Source organism: Maylandia zebra, linkage group LG6 (assembly GCF_041146795.1).
Source record: "Maylandia zebra isolate NMK-2024a linkage group LG6, Mzebra_GT3a, whole genome shotgun sequence".
NCBI lineage: Eukaryota > Metazoa > Chordata > Actinopteri > Cichliformes > Cichlidae > Maylandia > Maylandia zebra.
Window position 1 is genome coordinate 29751737 of NC_135172.1, and position 22474 is coordinate 29774210.

General features: G+C 39.1%; 1 protein-coding gene and 1 long non-coding RNA gene across 4 annotated transcripts in view; both read right to left on the minus strand.

Annotated features, from left to right (window-relative positions):
- Nucleotides 1-21280, minus strand: part of usp43a (ubiquitin specific peptidase 43a) — a 137587-nt gene extending 116307 nt beyond the window's left edge. The window contains exons 1-2 of the mRNA XM_004539282.4: nucleotides 20205-21280; nucleotides 10426-10578 (exon numbers count right to left, since the gene is read on the minus strand). Coding sequence (XP_004539339.2) covers nucleotides 10426-10578; nucleotides 20205-20819 — 768 coding nt within the window. The 5' untranslated portion in view covers nucleotides 20820-21280. The remainder of the gene's footprint in view (nucleotides 1-10425; nucleotides 10579-20204) is intronic.
- Nucleotides 597-5917, minus strand: LOC112435000 (uncharacterized). Of its 3 annotated transcripts, none has more exons than XR_013098989.1 (5): nucleotides 4490-5917; nucleotides 3883-3948; nucleotides 3377-3532; nucleotides 2832-2924; nucleotides 597-2534 (listed from the first exon to the last, which is right to left on the minus strand). It is a non-coding gene; the product is annotated as an uncharacterized LOC112435000 (long non-coding RNA). The 3 variants fall into 3 exon arrangements; XR_003024347.2 differs by having other exon boundaries at nucleotides 4646-5915; XR_013098988.1 differs by having other exon boundaries at nucleotides 3883-5908.
- Nucleotides 21281-22474: the final 1194 nt, after the last annotated feature.

Sequence of the window (22474 nt, forward strand, 5' to 3'; positions counted from 1 at the left end):
CATTTGCTCTCCACCCCTCTGGAGATCTAGAGCCAAAAACTCATGGAGAGCTATCAAACTCACTATTTCTGTTCCTGTTGATAAAAGGGCTTGCTCGCTTTACCACAACCACTGACCCGATTTCAAACTCTGCTCTGAGGCCGGGAGATTTTACTCTTCCTCACTCCACAGTCAACCCCCTGGGGCAGAAAGGCCGACCACTATCGGCATTTAAAATTGAATAATGCATACACTCAAAAAAATGAAACGTTGACTTTAATTAAAATTATTTTGTCAACAGGTTCCACGAAATTGAATTCTGTTAGTTTAAAGCAAAAATCTTTAGTTCATCCAATTTAAAAAAAACTACTTAAGATTAACAAGACATATTTAAGACTAACTAAATCAAGTTATGTTGTATGAACATAGATGATATATTTTCAGGTTAGATAGTTTAGATTAGTTACTTCAACACATTTCTTATTTGTGGCAGTAAAATGTTAAATTTAAGTTAGATTAATTCAAATATTATATTTTCAGCCACCTTGTGCTTTATTAGTTTTACATAAATCTATTTTGTCAACAGGTTCCACACAAATGAATTAAGTACATCCAACTTATTTTTTAAAATTTATTTTATTGCCAACACATTCAGTGAGCATTTGTGTAAACCCAGTCCAAAATAAAACACAACAGCTCATTAGGGTTAGTAATTAACAGTATGTAGACAGATGCAACATCAAGACTTTAAATTAAATGTCTGTATCTACCAGAAATAGAAGAAAAAAAAAAAAAAAAACGCATTGAAGATCACATAACACATTGATAAGATGACACTTGAGTTATGCACATGTGATGCTAGTAAGGTCTGTGAGTGTTTTTTTCTTTTAGTGTCTAAAATGGATAGCAAAGTTGCTATTTGCAATGATTGCTTAGGGTCAGTCCAGTAACACAATGCCAATGAAGTGCTTTCCTTTAACAATGCAAAGTGAAGTGTCCACCTCAACAGCCACAATTTAAAAAAAAAAAAAAAAGTAACAACAACAACAACAACAACAATAATAATAATAATAATAATAATAATAATAATAAATAGTCCACTGATATTAGCAATCAAAGAAAATTACATCACCATCCCAAATAAAACTTTAACAAAACATGCCAACATTATGGTCTAACAATAAAACAGCTTGTCAGCGTTCAGTTTTTTTGCAACAGCACAGCAGTAACCATTTAACACTCGCCACTGTCAACATTTATTTTACCAGTGTTTGGGCAAAAAACTTCAGATGGAAACATTTTAACATGGAAACAATTGTTCGTCTTTAAAAGTCCACAAAATATACATTCATCCTGCATTCCCAACTTGGATGATCTGATATCCTCATGTTGGTGTTGTTCCCAGACCATCATGAAAATGTTGTTCCAGGTTCAACATTGCAAGTGACCAATCACATTGTTGTGACGTTATTCTATTCCAAGCCATTCGTGCATTTATGAAATTCCAATGTTGCAAGGACAATATCAATTCTGCTTACTGTTTATTAAAGGGTTACGGTTAGGGTTAGGGTCAGTTGATCGGCGGACAGAGGTGGTTTCACGCAGCTTAAGTACAGTTTTTTGTTTTACGCCGGTTTTTCCCGAAGTCGCAAAAGTATGACGTCACAACATTCTGATTGGTCACTTGCAATGTTGATCCTGGAACAACATTTAGTATGATGATCTGGGAACAACACCAACACGAGGATATCAGATCAACCTCCTAACTTACCCTTAATTTTAGTATGTATTGCAATTACCTTTACAATGCACACAATGTAACACAAACTGAATATGAACATATTTCCACCTCATAACAATATGCCTTGAACGCTAATATACACACCACCCTTCAACATTTCTGGTGCAGTATCATCTCTCAATTAAATCCTTTAAATCTCAATACTTTTGATTGTCTCTTAGCTTTCAGTCTTGAGGTTAACTGAGATTCAGTGCATATATCCCACCCATTAAGAGTGCACATGCAGAGGCCAGGTTCCTGGTTTCCAAAAGAAATGCTTCCAGTTGCATTATGATTTGAAGACTGTTTATTTATTACAAACGGAAGATGTAACAATGAACTCCTTCCTAAAAAGCATGAAAGTTCCAAAAAATAGCAGTTATCCAGAACTAGCTGTGCACACGGTCAGAAAACCGTGAGACTCCTAACCTCTCTGTCCATGCTCCTCCCCTTCCCTCTCACACAGGGTTTCATGCTACTATTGCACTTACATAATTAAAGTGAGAGGTACCCCCTTTTAGGTTCCAATCCCAAAACAGTGACTTAAAATTACTTTATGTAAACACATATATTTTCACATTTATTAATCCTGAAAAGATGACTTATGTAATGAATCTATGAATTATAAAACAAACATGAACTCAATCGTAAATAAAAATATAAAGCAGACGTCTGGCGCTTACACCCACATCGGCTGGAGGAGTGCTGGCATCAGCTCTTTCGATGGTAAAGATAGCAAGGGTAATTTGTTCCAGCTCCCTCTGAACAGCTGTAGCTTAGACACAAAAACATAGAAAAATGGCATCCAGTTTTAAAAAAAGAAAGAAAAAGGGCCAAAGCTACCCTTTAATGACGTAAACACAATATTAGGAACATGCACCCCAGTGCGCCACTATTTTAGACTACAGATTCAACGATAAATATAAATAGTTTGGGTATACAAGAAGATTTCCCAAAACATTTAAACAGGTTCCATGCAAATTACAACAACAACAACATTACAACATGCAACAACATTAGTTATTCAAAATTTGGTTTAATACAGATAAAAAACTAAACTAAAATTACCAACCAATTATTCTTTGAAGAGGATGCTTGGGTCTTCATTCAGGTAAAAAGGTAGTGCCCTGAGGACACACTCCCTCCCCTTTTCAATGGTTTCCTTCTGTAGAGAGTGGCAGAGATACAGGAAGAGAAAACAGATATACTTTAGGATGACAGAAACTCACATTATACGCAAAATGAATGACATATCCACTGCACAGATAGACATGTACACAAGACCAACTAATCATCACATGGACATGAATAGTTAACCTGTTGGGCAGGGTTTCCACCACATTAGATATGTCCATAATGGAGGTAAAGACAAACTAATACATCATCTTTTTTGCATTCAAAACATAACCTAAAAACATTCACTTCTGGTTTAACCTAAATCAAGGGATCAGATTTTACATATGTTTAGGTAATTTAAATTTTCCAACGTTTTGAGTACCAAACTTTGTCTTGCTTAATATAAATGTAAGTGCACTGTGCAGCTACCATACACTAGCTGTTTAAATTTGAAAATGATCTTATTAGCCATAATATTTTGCTACCAACAGAATAACGCACCTGTGTGGCTGGGGCCAAAGTTTGTCTAATTTTCTTCCCTGCAACACCTCCTTTTTTCTTGAAGACTTTTATGAGCTGGTCAGTGTATTGGTCAAGTTGTGTAAAAAGCCTTGGAACATGTGCAGCAGTAGTAATCCTCACATATTCTGCTTCCACCTGAAAATATGTCAACAAACACAACATACTGTACTGTAAATATACATACTATATGTACACATATACAAACTAAAACTAATGTAGTAAGACCTCATTAAAGCTATAATTTTAACACAAACATTTACACAAAATGCTAATGGAGCCATTACAGCTTTTATTGTTATTTATCAAGTTCCAAAAAATATTGATCACAGCTGATCTGAAAAGAATTTCATGCCTCAGGCCCTTGAACTGCAACCTTTACCATGGTTCAGATGTGGAGAAGAAATAACAGGGGCATGGGATGGGTCACAAAAGAAAACTTAACTTATAAAACAGTTTTGTTTTTAAAAGTATAACAGTTCACATACCACATACAAGCTCAGCAATACCACATACACCACATCAGTATAGGAGGGAGCAGGTAAAGGCAGGATCTGAGATTTATAAAGAAAAAAAAAATTAATTCCTTAATTTCAAGAAGCAAATTATTGTTTGAATTACAACTAAATAAAATACTACTCAGAAGAAAAGCAAGAGATTGACACTGCCATGTGCTAACTTTCTATAGAAGCAATTATCACCAGGTCTGTCGACCTCCATTGTCTGTCCACTCATATGTCTTGAATAATTTTATTAAAAAAATTAAGTGTGTACTTTCACAAACTGTAATTTATAACTACATTGATATGTATAACTCCGCTAGGAAACATGCTGTATTTACAGACCATTTTTACATAATACAGATTACTGATAGAGCAGAACAATGGTGTCACAGTGGCTTTCGCCCTTGACTTTTTGGATTTTAAATGTCACTTTATGCTATCCTTGCTATCCTATTCGATATTTCCGACTCTCGGATTACAGAAAAGGAATCCCAAGAAAGCAAATGGAAAAATAACCCCTTGAAAGAATAACCCCATGAACCCCTGTAGCTAATCCCTTAATAAAACAAAAAACAATAAAAATGTTTCTTACACAGTCCACAAAATAAGCATGTCCAGGACCCAGTAAAACTAATGTAAAACAAGCGCACGCAAACGATATAACATGTCTTGTAAGACAAACGCAAAATATAACCATGCTGGACATATAGATACTACACAACATAGTCAAAGAAAAAAGTGGTCTTACCTCTCAAAGAAACAGTAGCTTGGCGCCAAAACAGCCTTTTTCAGTTAAATTTGAAGTCTTGCGCATGAGCAGGCACAAGCCGTGAAACCTTCTTGTTCTGCGCGGTTTCATTACAACTGTTTTTGCATTACTGCCACCTTGTGGATATACAAGGTATATCGATCCTAATTGACTTAACTTAAATGTTATGCGATCAAGTAACACATTAGTATTATGTACGTTGAATAATAGACACAATTACGTAGACTTGATTAGAAAAACATATGTTAACTTAACAAAAACATATATTTTAAGTAAAATGAAAATAAATAATTAATATACACTGAACAATCCACCTCATTCATTTTTTTGAGTGTAGACAGCGCTTTGGCACCAGGGTTGAACTGGCAAACCTTCTATCACACTTCTGTCCATAGGTTGTGACAGATGAGTTTTTAAACGCACTTGCTCTAAATCCCATGCGTGGAAAGGCCGGAGGTAAAACTGCAACGCCGCTCTATGTGTGCACTCAGCAAGTGGGAAGTTTAGACTAGTCCCCGATATGAAGTGTTTGTTAGTTTGTTGGTTTTTCTCACCAGATGTATTGCAACAATCTAGAAAATCGCCATATATTTAGAGCTGCTGAAGGCAGAAGGAACATTGCAATTCACAACTTATGAGGCCACTAATATCATGTAATCTGTCATGGCTTTGAGGCAGTGGTAGCAATGTTCAGTGGCAACCAGCGAGTCAATAAAAATAGCCCACACTTGTAGCTAAAGCCGTTTCTCTAGGCTCTCGGCTGCCAGTGTAAGAGTCAGTGGAGACTATACTAATCTTATCTTTTCACTTCTTGATTTTCTTTTTATATACTCAAGTAGCAACTGTTTGACTGCACATAACCACGTCTTCACTTTGGTCTTCTGGTAGCTGGTAAGGAATGCTGTTGATGTGGAGCCAGTGAAGTGAGAAGGAAACCAAGCAAGTTTAGTGAGGTCCCATTGAAGGGTGGATTAACATTACTGAGCTGCATTCCAGTGTGTTCACAGTAATGTTTACGTAATGCTACTTGAGCAGAGTTGCTGGACTGGTCACACCGCTTATACAGCAGGTGAGCTCCAGAAACAAAGTCTCTGAAGCCATTTGACCCTTCTACACACTACAGCAAGTCCATTATTTGTAAGGTTATCGATATAATGCACTGCATTGTGTGTAAGCTTATACTCCATATCACATTACCATTATATTAAGCAAACAAAAAAACAATAGCTTTTGGAGTAAACTCTAGCTTTATGAAACCAGCTTGGTTTTTACAATACTGCGTCAGAATACTTTAACTTCTTTTATTTAACTTTAAGGGCTGAAACTTGTATTGTACTTTTCTGCTCTAACCTTTTTACCTTGGTTTTGCCACGCTGTATATGTGAGTCTGTTCAAACAGACTGAGAAAGACCAGCTGTCTCTAGCGGGAGGTCTCATAAATCAATAACCCATTCATCTATTCAGTAAACTGCTTATTATGACCAGGCTCTCAGGGGATCTAAAACCTATACTAGAATGTGTAAAATAAGATAGACAGCATAGAGCAAGGACATCACAGCAGCTCCAAAGACACAGGCCTGAAATCAATGAATAAATATCCAGTTATCCCCATACTGTGTGAACATTCAATTAAACAGATTTGCAGTTCATAGAATATGTCACTAACAAACCTCAGGCGATATTTTGACTGGCCTTCAGCTCATAGTTTTGTTAATCTGTGGACATGCAGGCATTCAATATTGTGGAAAACTCTAGAGCCATCTTTGAGTGTTTTATATTTTGATTCCAATCAAACCTTATTCTAATGTTTTTAAAGTGGTATTAAGCAACAATGCATTGAGTCCAGACTGTGATGAAGAACATTTAAACTCATCAGAACTGTGCAAACTCTGTATTTGCCCTGAATACTGTATTTCTGCATGTTTTAACTCACCGGACATATTTTCCATTTCCGCAGCAAAATATAAAGAAATCGATGGTTTTCACAGTTTTTTCCCAAAAACTATCGCAAACCTTGAAAATATGAGCGAAACAGTGTTTCACATCTTGCATCCAGTACATAATACAACATGTTTGTGTTTTCCTGATAATCGGTGTAAGGCCTTCAGCAAAGCAATAGGTGAAAAACAAACTTGAGTATATTCATGTTTTAAGAGGAAATCATTTTTTCCCCCTGAACACTTCAACACATCTCTAGAGGACAGATGATGACAAGAATAAAGATGAGACAGGAAAAATGTGGAACATCACAAGGTTGTCAAAAAAATTCATTAAAGAGGCAGGTACAGCTTGTAGAGGGTGTAGCTCCTGTAATGTAAAGAACTGCTCTCAAGAGGAGGTAAAATAAATATTAAGTATGCGTGCTGTTGTTAAAGTAAGCTTAACCAAACAGGCCTCTGATACATTAAACAACCTGAGGGACAGCAAGTTTGACAAATGGTATATATCCTGTAAAAAAAAAAAGGATTGTGCAATACAGGATGGAAATAAACCAGAGTTAAAATGATTAGCTGATTGACCAATCAGTTGAAAGATCAGCTGCAAGATCGTGGACCTTAAAAATCTTAAGTATTTAAACTAAAATAAAATGTGGATGCACAAAAGCGGCCTTAGTTGTGAATGAGCATTTTGATTGATATCAAATGTTTGTTATGTGACTATTCAGTGTGACTGGACCCACACAAGGAAGTGGAACAACACTTACTATGAGGTTATGCACAGGAAGGATTGTTGTGAATTTCACACCATGGATTTTGTTGTTATTTAACTTAGTTTTCTAAACTCAAGTCTCAACCAATCTGTAAGTAGGAGATAAAAACAGATTAGCCACAGGTTTAAAACAGCTAAGATGGGGAGTGTGTGTAAGAGCCGATTGCTATCTGATTAAAGGCTACTTTGCAGTTGAGTATAATGGAATGAAAGAAGAAAACAAAACCACAGTCTGGGCAGTTGAAGAGTGTCTTCACTGAATATTTTTTATGTTTTTTTAATCCAACTGTCAAACATAGATTTCATCACTAAATAAGCTTATGCTTCTGTTCAATAAGTGAGATATATAATCATTCTTCTGACTGCTTTCCTGGGTTGCCTTTATATCCCTTCCACTTTCCAAAACTCAGTACTGATCATCATTTATGTAGTCTAATCATCTCCTTTCCAGCCTTCTCTGAGCCAATCAGCCTCCATGCTGTGTGCTTTAAAATCCCAGTCCTCTTCTGTCATTCTACCTTTCAGACTCTCATGCAACCCACCTCATACCCATCTCTGCCTCACCCTGGACCCTCAGAGCGCCACCCAAACATCTCTCTTCATCTTCACCAGCACCAGTGTCTAGACTCCAGGAAGTCCTGTTTTAATTCCTGTCACTGCTGGGATTCCAGTCTGCTATGATTCATAGGAGTCTAATCGCCAAATAGCTTAACTGAATTTTGTATCTTAATAAATGTTCAGTTCTTCCAAACAATCTCCACTTAATCAAATATTGTAAAACCATACATGCATATAAGGTTTTTGAATTACAACAGTGCTGCATGAATGAAATCAGTTTGTAGAAAAATGAAAGAGTTTTAGGTAACAGGGAAGAAAAACAAGAAAATAAAACTCCTTATACACAGAACCCTTGTCCATAAACTGATGCTAAATGTAAAGTAAAAATAAAATAAATCGAAATTCCTGGCTCGTGTGAAAAAAGCCAGTTATTTTCCTCATCTCTGCCTCACTGCCACAGTGGAGGAAAGCGGCTTTATCATACCATGATTCACTGGCAGCCTAATGAGAGCTACAGTCCTAAGCTGTTTATGTTGCATAAAGGACAGCCGCTATTAGCACTGGTGTCAGAGTGGGGGAGCTGGACATTGGGTGGCAGTGCAGCAACAGTTAAGCTTGTAACAGTATTCATTTACTACCAAGTCCTCAGCTGGCGGCCTGTAGCGGAGGCCGCATGGTTGGCAAACTCCAGATGAACTGAAGAAACAGGATGATACTTAGCATATGTGATTAAACACAAGAGGGATGTCAGAGTGGATGCTGATCACAGCAGGTTTTCACATTTAGTATTCAGTGTCATAAAATACACAAATATTTGTAAAGACATTCATGGACATGATGCATTTTCTAGCCCATTTCCCTTTTATTAACCATGCCAACTAAACCCTAACACCAGTTTTTAGCCTAAAGCAGCCAAAACTCTTTCAAAAATATCCTCATTTTCTTTTAAACAGCCAGAAAATAAAACCACCTAAATTCAAACTGCTTTAACATTTAACATTAAGTTAATTTGTATCCGTCAACAATAATCTTTTAAAAAAAAATAGTGGGACTCGAGAAAAAATGTAGCAGTAGAAACTATAGTTGCCATAAAATGTGACATGTCTACCATTTGTTCCCTTTAACCATATCACACCTAGTTCTGGTGTGATAGTTCTAATTCTCCACATGCACGGTAGCAAGGTGAGCATCCCACATCAGAGACAGAGACAAGGACACGGAGAGTGTGGGAATGAATGACTGCCACTTCAGCAGCTTCAGAAAACAGTCACTGCACACAAAGATTCATTTCAGACCAACTGCAGCTGAAAGAACAAAACCGTTCTGACCCTTCACAGATTCAGCTCCACTTGGAGCAGAGAAGATTTAAGGTCTGTGGTGAAGAGACGAATTTCCCCCAGAAATATTTGTTTTCTTACCCATGTTCCTTAAACAAAATGAAAACCATGATTAAGACTGCCACATTAACACAAGACTGCATCCCAAAATACATTTACTGGCATAATTTAACAGTGCTTTGTTTGTTTGTTTGTTTGTTTGTTTGGGTTTTTCGTGAAATTCACTTCTGCAATTTAAATTTGATCACACTGTTAAAACAAATTTGATGGATTTTAGTGCAACCTGGAAGTGTCAGGTGTAAGTATATTTGTAGAAAGTTGTCACTTTTGTGTGTGTTTAAAAAGAAATCGAATGAGACCAAGATTCAGCTTTGGACTAAAGCTGATCACAGCTCATAACAGTCATATCAAATTTTTAAAATAAAATTGGAAATGATCAGAGAAATGGGGTGTCTGAGAAATCTTAACAACTTGAGTGAGCAATGAAAATAGATCCAGCGCTGTCCCACTACTCCAAACTTGCAAGAGTCAGCAAAGCATACCTGTGACTGGGGCTATGGTAACCAGCTTAAGCAGAAAGTTGGTGATCGTTGGCTTTAATAAAGCTCCAGCCCAAAGGAAGGTATCTGATCTTGGAGCCAGTTTAATCCTATATTTTTGTGGTTATTGGCTTTAAATGTTTTTTAATTGAAGAACTTTACAAGTGCTCAGTGGATACAAAAATCTGCTGTTTGTTACTTGAAGCATTGGGAAAAAAATCTGAATAAAACTCAAATACTAAATAAACTCAGAAACAAATACAGGTTTGCATATTAATAATTTATAATACCACGTAATATTGCAGATATGTATTTATTCAATTTATCAAGGCTGTAATGATAAAAACTAAGGAGTTGAATGTGATGAATATAACTGAATATAACTAGTATTGAATTTATACATTTTTTACACAAAGAGATCCAAGGTACTAAACAAAATGAAAACAGTGGCCAAGACCCAAGAGGAGATTATGTTATTATTTTACTAAAACTTCTGTTTCTGAAGTATTTAAATTTTTTACTCTATTTTTTAACAGTGAAGTAACTGGCCTGAATAACAAACAATGATTTCAAACCAGACAAGGCGCATCAGTAAAAACCGGTGACGCAGACTTACCTTGGCATTGGCTTTGGTCTTGGTGCTGCTGTTGTTGTTGTCAGGGCTGGAATTGGCATCTTCATGAACTCTATCTAAAAGCCAGAGGAGGAACTCGAGGGCATCATGCTGAGAGTTTCCACGAAACTGAGATGCATATTTGGCCACAATGCTCTGTGGGATGGAGAAACATCACAATTAATCTGTCTTTCCAGGTGATTTCTAACAAACTTTGACTTTTGCATTTATAAATTAGTTTTGGTTTGGAACACTCAGGAGGGAGACAGCAAAACAGCAATGCTTTTCCGTCTGTCATGATCAGATAAGTCATACTAAAACATCCGTGAGACATTAAAAAAAGATGTTTTCCTCTGTAGTACAACCCAACCTTTGTCTAGAATATAAAAGCCATTGTTTTTAGAACTTTATAAACTAAGTAAGCATTGTCAAACTTAATGAGATTTCCTGGAACTAAACAGTACAATACAGGGATGACAGCCTTTTATTCCTTTTATTATCCATGTATTATTGCCAAAAAAAATATCTTCAAAAGCCAGACAAGTCCTTGAACAGCATTGTTTGGGCATATAAAGCCAAAGAACCCTTATCAGAAAGCCAGGATGAAAATAGGGTGGAAAAAGGCTTGGTATATCTCATGCTCCCGAACGTAATAAACAAAAAACATGGTATAAAAGGCAGAAGAGGGAGTATAATGGCATGGGCATACATGGCTTTTAGTAGTACTGGGTCACAGACAGCAGAATCGGGTCTAATGAATTCAGAAGTGCAGAGGGCTCATCATTCATCTCTCATCTCACACTCTGAAAGCAGCTCAGGAGTTTCTGAAGATAAATACGTGGAATATTCTGCACTGTTTGATCCACATTTCACTCACAGACACAGACATAAGTAAAGGCATCATAAACTACTACGAAGGCCAAAACTATTTTTTAATGCCAGCATCTTACAGACAGAGAAACATAAATTCTTGTAAGCAAAGAACAAACAAAGTTCCACTCATTCAAATGTACTCCTAATATTCCTTCATGTTTGTGGAAAATAAAACTTCTTTAACTTTATCGTCACATCTTTGCTCTGCATATTTGATGCAGTTTTTATCAGGTGACGTAATCATGCATGGTGGTTTGATGAGCGTCATTGTCAAAGCCTGTAATACTTTCTGGTTTCACTTGAGTGATCTTAGGCAACACTGTGACTTCTGCCAATGCCACTTCTTCAGACTTCTAACTTGGAATTCATGGCATGTCAGTGCCACAAATGGATTGCCTTGGCTAGTGTGTCAAGACACCAACACCAAAGGACACATTGTGTGTATAGAGAGATGAAGGTGGCATCTGTTCTCAGTGTCATATAACACCCCAGAATGCAAACTCTAAGCAATTAGATTAGACTCTTGTATTAGACTCAACTCCCAACTGTCTCCCAATTCCAGCAGTATCTTCCCGTGCCAACAGCAGCACCCATCTGATATCCTCGTGTTGGTGCTGTTCCCACATCATCATAATAAATGTTGTTCCAGGTTCAACATTGCAAGTGACCAATCGCTTGTTGTGACGTAATACTTTTGCAAGCCAAGCCATTCATTCATTTATGAAATTCCAATGTTGCAAGGACAATATGTACAATGCTTATTGTTTATTAAAGAGCAGTATCCTGAAATGCAAAGAATTCAAATTGCTGAATCGGCGGACAGAGGCGGTTTCCCGCAAGTTAAGTAGATTTTATTTACAGCATTTTTTTCTGAAGTCGCAAAAGTATCACGTCACAACAATGTGACCAACACGAGGATATCAGATCGTGCCACTCCCAACGGGCTCATCTTCTCTAGCAGCTGGTGCAAAGAGGTCCATTTGATGCCAGACAGGTATTTCTCCGTTCCCCTTGACTCTAAGCAGATGGGTTTCTTTCAGACCTTAATTGATGAGTAAATAGATGTAACTTGAGCGGGGAAGAAGAGTGAATCCAAGCTGAAAGTCTTTAGCTTTTTGTAGTAGCATTTAAGTAAGATGAGGCGTTTTAATGGTTAGCTGTTTGCTAAAAGCTGGAGTGCTGGTTAGCTGTAGCGCCACCTTTTTTCATGCTATTCATGAACTTCACACATTTATATGCACTGCATTTCAAAAGGAGACTCACACAAACTGTATCCACAACATCGCAGGTGTTTCTTGGGAAAAAACAAAACAAAAGTCCAGTCTTTGTAATTCAGTTATGAGGAAGGAGTAGTAAATTTATGAGTGGGACAGAAAATGACAGACAAAACTGATTACCACTACACCAGGTGGCTACTTTGCTTTCTCTCAGTCACTCTTTCTCTCTGTGTGACTGACAGCATCCAGGCTCTGCTCTGCACCTCATTAAAAATCACCACATCATACCTGCAGTATCCCAGTATCTAAATATAAACACAGGAGGGAGCCCCCTGCCTCCCCCCCATTCTATCTGACAGAGACAGCCCGCTAATGAGCTTCATCACTATGAGAAAGCACTGACAGGGGATGGAGGGATGTGGGACAGATGGAGAAAAGGATCGGTGGAGTAAGGGAAGGATGCTGGTGAAGTTTCAACAGACCAGTTAGTGTTCTTCTTCTGTCTCTTTATCAAAAGGACAGCACAGTTGTGGAAGGCCCAGAAAGGAAAAGTGAAAAACACAGGCAGCACAGTTTGTCAAAGCTATCAGCGAAATGAGAGAGGAGAAAATGCAAAGGACGAGAGAGGGAAGGAGAGTTTCCAAGGTTACAATAACGAGACTCAGTCTGGGCACTGAAAGCTGGTGGAAATCAAGGGGTTAGGACTTCAGTGCAATGGAAGTGCACTGGCCTCGCCTGCACTGTTGTCTCACGCTCATTTTTCTCTTTGTGTGCACGCGTGAGTCACAAAAGAGGCGAAGTTGTATTCGAAAGCAGCAGTTCTTGTATTTGATTTCTTGTAAAGAGGGAAATGAAAGAAAGGGCATTGTTTAAACTGAGGCAAGGTGGAGGTGAAAAGAAAAGAATAGCAGGTAGGTTGAAAAGTCAAGTTCCTCTGTAAACACCAGCAGTGCTCAGATCTGACCCGTCCACAGCTAAAGAAGTATCGTAAGTGTTTGTAGAGTAAACACATCAGAAGTAGTGCAGGAGAGGAGAGCGGTGGGTGGAAGGGCCTGCTTTAGGGACCTTACTGAAAGAACTATTGATCAGTCTAGAAGAATCTTCTCCATCCACATACGACTGAGCGCCACTCAGTGCAGAGGGCACAGGGAGCAGTTCTCTTTATAGCTTGAAGCATGATTAGTTTCTCTCAATGAGTTTAATCCTCTTTTGTTATTGAAGAGCATGAATTAAATGTGCTGTTGAATCATCAACAGATTTGGATCATCAACAGATTTGAACAGAGAGATATAAACTTTTTTACAGTATGGGAAGTTGAAAGTTTTCAAAAATACATTTGCAAAAGCTGAATTTCCCCTGGATGCTCCAATTATTATTCTGCAGTCCACCAAAAGCCAATACTCTGCTTGAAAGAAAGTCTTGGCTGTGTATATAGCAGAGGAATAAAGCTATAGAGTCTAGGACTGTCGGGGTTTTTCACCCCCCAAAAAACAAAAAAAGAAAACACCAAAGAATTTAAAAGCACTGGAAAAAGATAGCAGAATGACAAAAGACAGCCATAAACCTGTGCAGTCTGCACAGCAGGGGTCATGACCTCCTGCGGTCAGCCGAGACAGGGCTGCACTCCACACTCAGATGTCTGTTTCGGTTTTGTATCTTGCAACCTTTCCTTCACCTCACACCATTACCCCCATCGCACATCCATCCTCCTGCTGTGTAAACGACAGATTAGAGTGCTGGCGGGGAAGGAATTTACTATAAACATATATCAAACAAATGACCCTCCCCTCTCTCTAAAAGAAAAAAAACCATTTACACCACCTCACCCCATCATGATCCAGCTTGACAAACAGGCTTGATTGGATTCCTTAGTGACGGTCAGAGAGTGATACTGACAAACCATTGCAAGGTGGAACCGTGAGAGGAACTGCACATGCTTTTGTTTTCCTGCATACACCTATCTTCCCCAACAACAGGTGTAGCTGGAACGGGGGGGGGGGGGTGGAATCTCTCACTACTGACTGGTCCATTTGCTGTTTCATTTTTCAGCTGGTTCGTGTTGTCAGATCACCTTTGCTGTTGGAACAGACCAGAAGCAGGGCAGTTATCACTTATACTGCTCGCTCTCCTTCCCATCATTCTGTTTCATCTATCACACAAACACGCACGCACACATGCACAAGTTCTCTGTCCTCTTTTCTTTGCCCGTTCTTTCTATTATCTTTTTTCTCTTTTCTCTCTATCATATAAGAAACATTCCCTCCACTAATCAGCAACAGCTGGGCTCCAGTCAGCCCAGCTAACCCGTAAACACGAGCAGACAAATGAGTCTCTCTCTTAGCATCTTAGCACCTGTCCCTCCCTGTCTCTTCATTCCAGTTTCAATTTCTCTGTTAGAATATGTTTGTAATCATCCAATAAAGGTTAATGCGAGTCAAAAACGAACAAAGCCTGCATTTCTACAGCTACCCCAGCATGAGATATCAGTGAAGAACAAGAAAGGGGAAGATATGTGATGAAAATAATCATTTCTGAGTGATTTAGTGTCTGTGCAGTTTTTCAAAGTGAAAAACTGCATTTAGACTTCTTAAGTTAACAAATCAGATCAACCCAAATGATTTAAGTTACACACATTGAGGAATAAGTGAAACTTAACTTGCGAACTTTTACTGAAATAACAGTGATCAGGCTGTAAATTCAAGCTGATAGAAAAATAAACCACCGTCACTAAAGCAGGAAACTGCAATTCAAATACCCTTTTGAAAGTGTGCTTTACACGTATCTGTGCTTTCCATGACTCAAGTACAGCAGGCTCCCTTCTATGATTTGGCTATTGCACTGTCACACCCCAGTACAGTAAGTATTGATGCTTTTCCACGGCTTATGTCATTCGGTTTCAATATATAAATCATGACAGGGATAATAAACCTGGTGGGAAAAGGTGTCATACTGACACAGACTCCTCCTTGCATTTCTTTATTGTCTGTTGCCACAGCGGTGCAGGTACAATATAATACAATACGACTCACTGAGTCATGGGAATGCATGCTGCTTTCTAACAGCATATGGTGGCTTTGTTGTCGTACTTTTAAAAAGTCTAACTCCACTGTTGTGTGAGATGAAGTGTTTGAAGCTTCTTTTTTTAAATTTCCCTTCAACAGCTAAGACAGGTACTAAAGAGCGTATCTGTAGCCAGGTGTAAAATATAAAGATTATTACAGCACAATAAAGTATTTTATAATCATCCTGTTTATCCCACTTGAATCTAAAAGTAAAGCCCATCTGTTTTGCTGGGGAAAAAAAAACAATGCTGCTCATCAAACTGGGATGATGCGCCATCGTGGCATTTCTGTGCTGCTCAGCGCAGGGAGTCCAGGTGGTGTACGTCCCCCCCGCTGTGTGCACAATGTATAGCTCTTCAGCACTGAAAGCGAGAATCAGACTGGTCCCCGAAGCAGAAATAAGACAAGGCAAACAAACCATCAGTCTTGCTGGTGTGCTTTACTGTCACAGACCTGTTCTCCCCAAAACAAACAAAACCACTTAAAACACCAGGCTCAATCTTTCAGACTAAGCTCCCCCAGCCCCACAGAGCTGGATCCTGTCAAGTGTTTAAAAAAAAAAAAAAGATAATGATCCTTTCAGCAACTGTTAAAAGTAGTTATAGCACTGTTAATTGTTCAGGTTGGGAGTATAAAGCTGAAAAAAGAGAGAGCTTGCTCTGTCATCAAGTTAAACTGATGTAGACAACTTTTGGCCCAACCAATAAAATGAGATCTGATGATCAAATGTGCTGTGAAGCAGTAATGGCAACGCTGGCAATGCTAACCATTAGCTAAAGCTCTTCCATTAGGCTGATTAGTGTAATTTATAAGCAAGCGTGCGTTTGGGGGCACATTGGATAATTTACATGTGGTTATTATGAGAATATTATGAGCAGGTGGGCTACATTAAATAAGCTCTGAAGGAATTCTGTGAACATATAACGAGCATATCGAACAACAGTGGTGTTGAAGTTTAATGGCCAAGGCTCACCAATGGGGAAGCAGAAATTTCAAAGCACGTCTGTATTCAGATTTTTGAAAAGTAGCCCCGATTTCACTTGATATGCTATCACTTCTTTGGATTGCATGCTTGGATGAGGCCCATTTGCTACATATAGAATGTAAATTGACCTAGAATGTCAACTGAAACCTTTGTATGAGGTGTTGCCAGTCTGGTAGCTATACCTGCCCTCCATCAGCTTATCAGACACTTCCACACATTCTGAGAGACTTGATCTGAATCTGCCTCTGATTCAGATCAAGCACTTTATGTGCTGAGATTTTGTGATAATTCTCAGCGTGTGGTGGATGATAGCAGCCACTTTAAGTTTAAGTCATTATCGAAAAACGTCTTGTGTCACAGCTTTGCATAATTCTTCAAGGTGATAGACCTGACATGTAATCACTGACTTAACTATTTTTCTAAAAGCCTGACGTTATTCTGGTGTATTCTGAGCTGAGTCTCTGTGACTTCTAATTTCCGCTCATTCATTAAAGCCGATCTCAAACAAAGTAGGGTAATAAAAAGCATTGCGATAGCCTTTATCTCTGATATAAATTTCCTTTTTTAACCCACTTCATTACAAGCCAGTGACTCTATTTAAATGCGAGCAAATTTGTCAATAACCGGCACATGTCAAGGCTGTCTGTTCCTTTCTCTAATTACAGACGAAGGGGTCTTGTGAGGATCACAAGGATGTTACTTTAGTTTGGCTGCAGTGTCTCTACCTCCCTCATTCGCTCACCCTCTGAGTGCACACCGCTGGAGGCATCGCAGCAGGGGGGATCCTCTTTTCCAGGCCAAATGCACTCGCTACAGTAAACATCCTCTCTCCTGCTTCACTCCGGGATAGGCGGACCCGTACAAATCATTGTGTCAAGGCAATGGCCCAAGGAAAGGAAATGTGTGTGAAAGATTTGTTTTCCTTTTTTTTTTTATTACAGGCAACCATGAGAGTAATTACAGAAAAACACTTTCAAAGCACATTCTGACATTAACAGTTAATATTCATATGAGGATTTAATCATCATGCTGTGCACACTGTAGCATCCTTCTATTTTCTTCCCGCTTACCCAACCTGGGGTCTATTCCACTCGTCTTACATCCTAGACAGGTAACCAGTCCAACACAACCCACAACACAACCGTATATGGAAAAGAAATAGAAAAAACTTATAAAAGACTTGCATCAGATGTGGTCTACCTCATATAGTGAATCATATAAGGCTTATATGATTTACTCATGAATTTTTCAAGGGATCTTATATCTGTTTTCACTCTTGTATGCTTTTCATACAAGTTTCACACAAGACAGATACAAACTTCATAAGATTTTTATATATCTTTTCCATGTGGGAAGGCTAACACACAGAGTACACAACCATGTGTTTTCTCATCTACACCTACAATCTACAACAATTAACCTAACAAGTCTTTAGACTGTGTGGAAGCCGTAGTATCAGAGGGAGCACGTAAACTCCATAAAGAGTCAGTTCAATAGAGATCAATATATTAAGTGTTTACTGTACGAATTTCTTTATGCAAGGCCTGTTATCTAGATCCAAATGATCTTTATGATGTTGTGCATACTATCTTCGCATATCAGACTTTTGACTGTTTTAAAAGACTCAGGCTACATTAGTTTCCCAAAGCAGGAGTTGATCTACCGTTCGTGCAGACGCTCTTCAGTAATAATATCATAACCAGCTACCCTTTATATTTCTTGGACTGAAACACCATCAAGTTTTTCTTCTACTTGAATCACGACCTTTTCTCAAAGCTTCAGCATGCTCACACCCAAGTTAGCTAGTAGAACATTGCTTATAAAGCAGATTTAATTCAAGGTGGAAGTGCAATGAGCAGCATTAGATGTGAGCAACCACAGAGACTGCAGGCAGAAATTAGCATAAAGCTAAAATATGAAACACAATCGTTAAGCAATGTGATTAAAACACCACAAAAATAATGCACATGATTAAAACAATGATAAAATATATAGATATAAAATATATAAAACAATTCATTAAAACAAGAGCAGCATTAAACCAATTAGAAATTAATAATACATGTGACTTAAATTACTGCTAATAATAATAATAATAATAATAATAATAATAATAATAATAATAATAAAGGATTAAATAAAATAATTAGGAATAGTAATAGCAATGTGTGCCTGTGTGATCACATATGTGTGTGCGTCTGTATGTGTCTGTGTATTACATACCTAATCACTCATAGTTTCCCTGTGCTACTGATATTTCAGAGCAGTTTTTTGTTTTTGTTTTTTTTTTCTAAGTAATCCCGCTGATTGGCTACCATCCAACCACTCCTGAGAGAAGTCTAAGCCTCTACAGCTCCCAGGTACAACTGCAATGAGTAACAGGAGCAAGAAGCCTCTTGTGTGTAAGTGTTTGATCACTTGTTGTTTTGAAAAACCTTAAATTGAAGAGGTAAAGCTTCCGTTATGAAGCAGCCCCTCTGCACTGAACACTTTGTGTTTGTGAGTCAAGACCGCGTGTCTTCTCTCACAACTCTGGGAATGCAGACAAACCACCTGAAGTGTAGGAACAGGTAAGCCAAGCAGAGATAACACAGCCTACGTGTAATCAGTAACCACATGGTTACCGAACTGCAACTACTTCAACAAACAATATCATAAAATGTCGAAACCATGAGGTCTTGAGGTTGTTTTATTATTACTGCCTGGGACAGAAAGGTTTACCACTGACCTCTGACCATATTCAAGCTCACACCTTTAAATTTTTATCCAAATATTTACCCTCCTTTCTTAATTGTGCTCATGATTTTTTTTTCATGTCTTTAGCTTATATTGATAAATGGACTGGACTGTAGTCAACATAATTTACAAAGAGTTTGTTGTGTAAGTATCTTCATGACTCTGTGTTCTTTCTTATAATCAATCGAGACATTTTTTGGCAACTTCTAAAAAGCTTTAAGAAGTATTTTTAAACTTTTTGACAGGTGATCGCTTTTTGGGAGGCAACTTGGTATGACATGCAGCTTGTGGCACTAAATGTGAAGAAAGTAAGAGATGAATGTGAATAAAAAGTTTAGCCTATAAATATGATCTCTTTCTTCATGGCCGAGGTGACCTACCAGGGGAGCCTGTGGCACAAACTTCACGAGAGTGAGTAATCAGGGCCCCTGCTGATCCTCTTCTAGCTTTCAGTGTGTTATATCTCTGTACCTTGTCTCCCTCAGCTGAGTGCAGCACGATCAATCGGCACTGATTCGGCCCACAAACACTGTCAGTGCAATAGGAGAAAATTATGTGGCTTCTAGTTAAGTGTATTAATTTGATTTAAAACGCCCTAAGGTCCTGTAATTGTGGTTTCATTGTGCTTGAGTTTGAGCACTCTCGCTGCCAGTGAGCAGTTAATCAAATAGCAACAACAACACTGGCACAGTTAGCAGCAGACTTTTGGGTTTCGGGGCCACTTGCAATTAGTTTAACCCATCAAGATGAATAGCATGCCCACCGGGTGGAGAGTATTTGTTTCTAGTTGACACCGGAGTACCTGTTTGAGAACAACTCTCTTTATAGAAAACAGAAAAATCACGCCAGGTCTCCTCAATGGGGGAAGCCTAAGCTTGTTCAGTTCAGGTGAATCGTCTCCATCCTTACCTTGAACTCCACAGACAGCTGCGGCGTGTACTCCAGTGTCCAAAGCGCTCGAACCAGCGACGCCAGCTGCTCTGTCACCTCTCCCCTGGCGGTCTGCGACTCCGCTCCTCTCACCTCCCCGTTAACCCTCTGGAGGCAAATATCCGACTTATACTGCTCCAACCCGAGGTATTCGGCGAGCAGGTCCGTGTTGCTGAGGCACTGAACCACGGCGTTCATGAAACAGGTGTTGCCGTGGTTCTTCAGTCCCAGCACTCCCGGGGTCTTGTCGCCGTAGCACCACGACAGCCTGTCTTTCACCGAGCCGTGAATGGACGAAACCGTGGAGCTCTTCTTTACGGTTCCTTCCCTGGAGATCTGCGAACAGTTATCTTTAAAACCACCCGACGCGCTTTGCCCGAAACCGCCGTCGTCGTCTTCTGCGTCCTGCTGTTCCGCGTCGCCAAAGTGCGCTAAAGTGCCCAAAGTTTTAAGGATCCTTCCCATGAAATTCCCAAAAGATCGAAGCGATTTCCGTCTAGTAAACCTACCAGATTTGTATTTCTTCTCCTTTGGCTTCGTCGTTTTGGGTTTCATGGGTTGTCTTCTTACCTTGCTTTCCTTACGGGTATCCATGGCTCTATCACTTAAACGGACCGAGAGAAAATGAAACAGACTATCAACGCGCACCTGTCTGCCAGGCTGTCTACCCCTCCTCCTCCCCCGTCTCACTTCTCTCCACAAACCTCACTGCCGCGAAGCCAATAAGGCACATTATTGCTGATATTATCCCATCGACATCTCGGTGCGCGCGTTTTGTCGGGTGACGATCTATCTCTGCAGGAGCTACAGAGACGAGCGGCTCTCCTTCTTCCACATCGCAGGTTCATTTATACTTCCTCGTCGATGGCTCTCAGCGCTGGATCGTGCGCCTGGCGGTCTTTGACTCTCTCTCTCACCACCCCTCTTCTTCCCTCTTCTCCTGTCTGTAGGGCCTCATTGAATTGCCAAGGATCCTGTTTAACTGCCCGCCTCACAGGCAAGAATTTAATTAACCTGAATTAGACTGTAGGCTATCAACACAAATATGTATGTGGTTAAGTCATTCGCAACGGGTGGATGACAGGCAATTCAACTAGGCATATCTACTTTATTTCACTCTGAACAAGGAAGTTGTCGTCTTTAATAGGTGACAGGTACAGCAGTGTGAATCTGCCCCCTGTAGGACCAGTTCTAACATCACCTGCCAAAACATCTGCTGAGGGTGTCAGAGAAAGCAGCACCATCCACAATACCAAACTAAATTATAGACTACTTATAAACTGCTCAAAGAACAACTAAAAAATAAGTTTCCAGTATAATGGTAAATGGACTAGTTCTTATTGAGCATTTTCCAGTCTGCTTGAGCATTCAAAGTGCTTTAAACAACCCATTCATCCAAGCACTTCTCACACACATACATTCAGAAATTGCTATTTCTGCTGAAGAGCCTGTCCACATAGGTAGACCTGGTACACCTGTGCTATTTGCTCTGACAGACACCTGTTTGTGAAAGCCAATAGCATGTCTAATCAACCAATTATGATACCAACCCAGTGGATTTAGGAATGCAGACATGGTCAAAATGACCAGTGATGGTTCGAACTGAGCATCAGAATGGGAAAGAAGGGTGATTTAAATGTAGCATGGTTATTGTTGCCAGACAGGCTGGTAAAACTATTTCAGGAACGTGTGATCTATTGGGACCTTCCTGCACAGCGATCCAGAGAATATTAGAATAGAATGGGCTGGTGTAGCAGAAGACCACACCCTGTGCCACTCCTATTAGCCAAGAAACAGGCAGAAAACCAATGCTACAGTTCACACAGGTTCACCAAATTTGGACAATAGAAGGCAGCTGGGTGATATGTCATGTTCATCCCATCCACCCATTTTCTCCTGCTTATCACATGGACTATTTCATAAAAACTAAGTTTACCTGAATCTGGTTTCTTGAACATGACAATGATTTTACAGGGTTTCAATCTAATAGAGCAGCTTTGGGAGTGGAACAGAAGACTCACAACTGATTTGCAGCTAACAAATCTACAGCAATTGTGTGATCCTATCATGTCAATATGGACCAAAACCTCTGAGGAATGTTTCCAACAAGTTAAGCATGAGTTAAGTTATGGCGGTTCTGAAGGCAAAGGGGATCCAAAAGGGGCGATACTACTATTGTATTAGTAGTGGCCAGTGAGGGTATAAAAACCAAGGTTATCAAAGTATAGATACTGACATCTACCCTACAT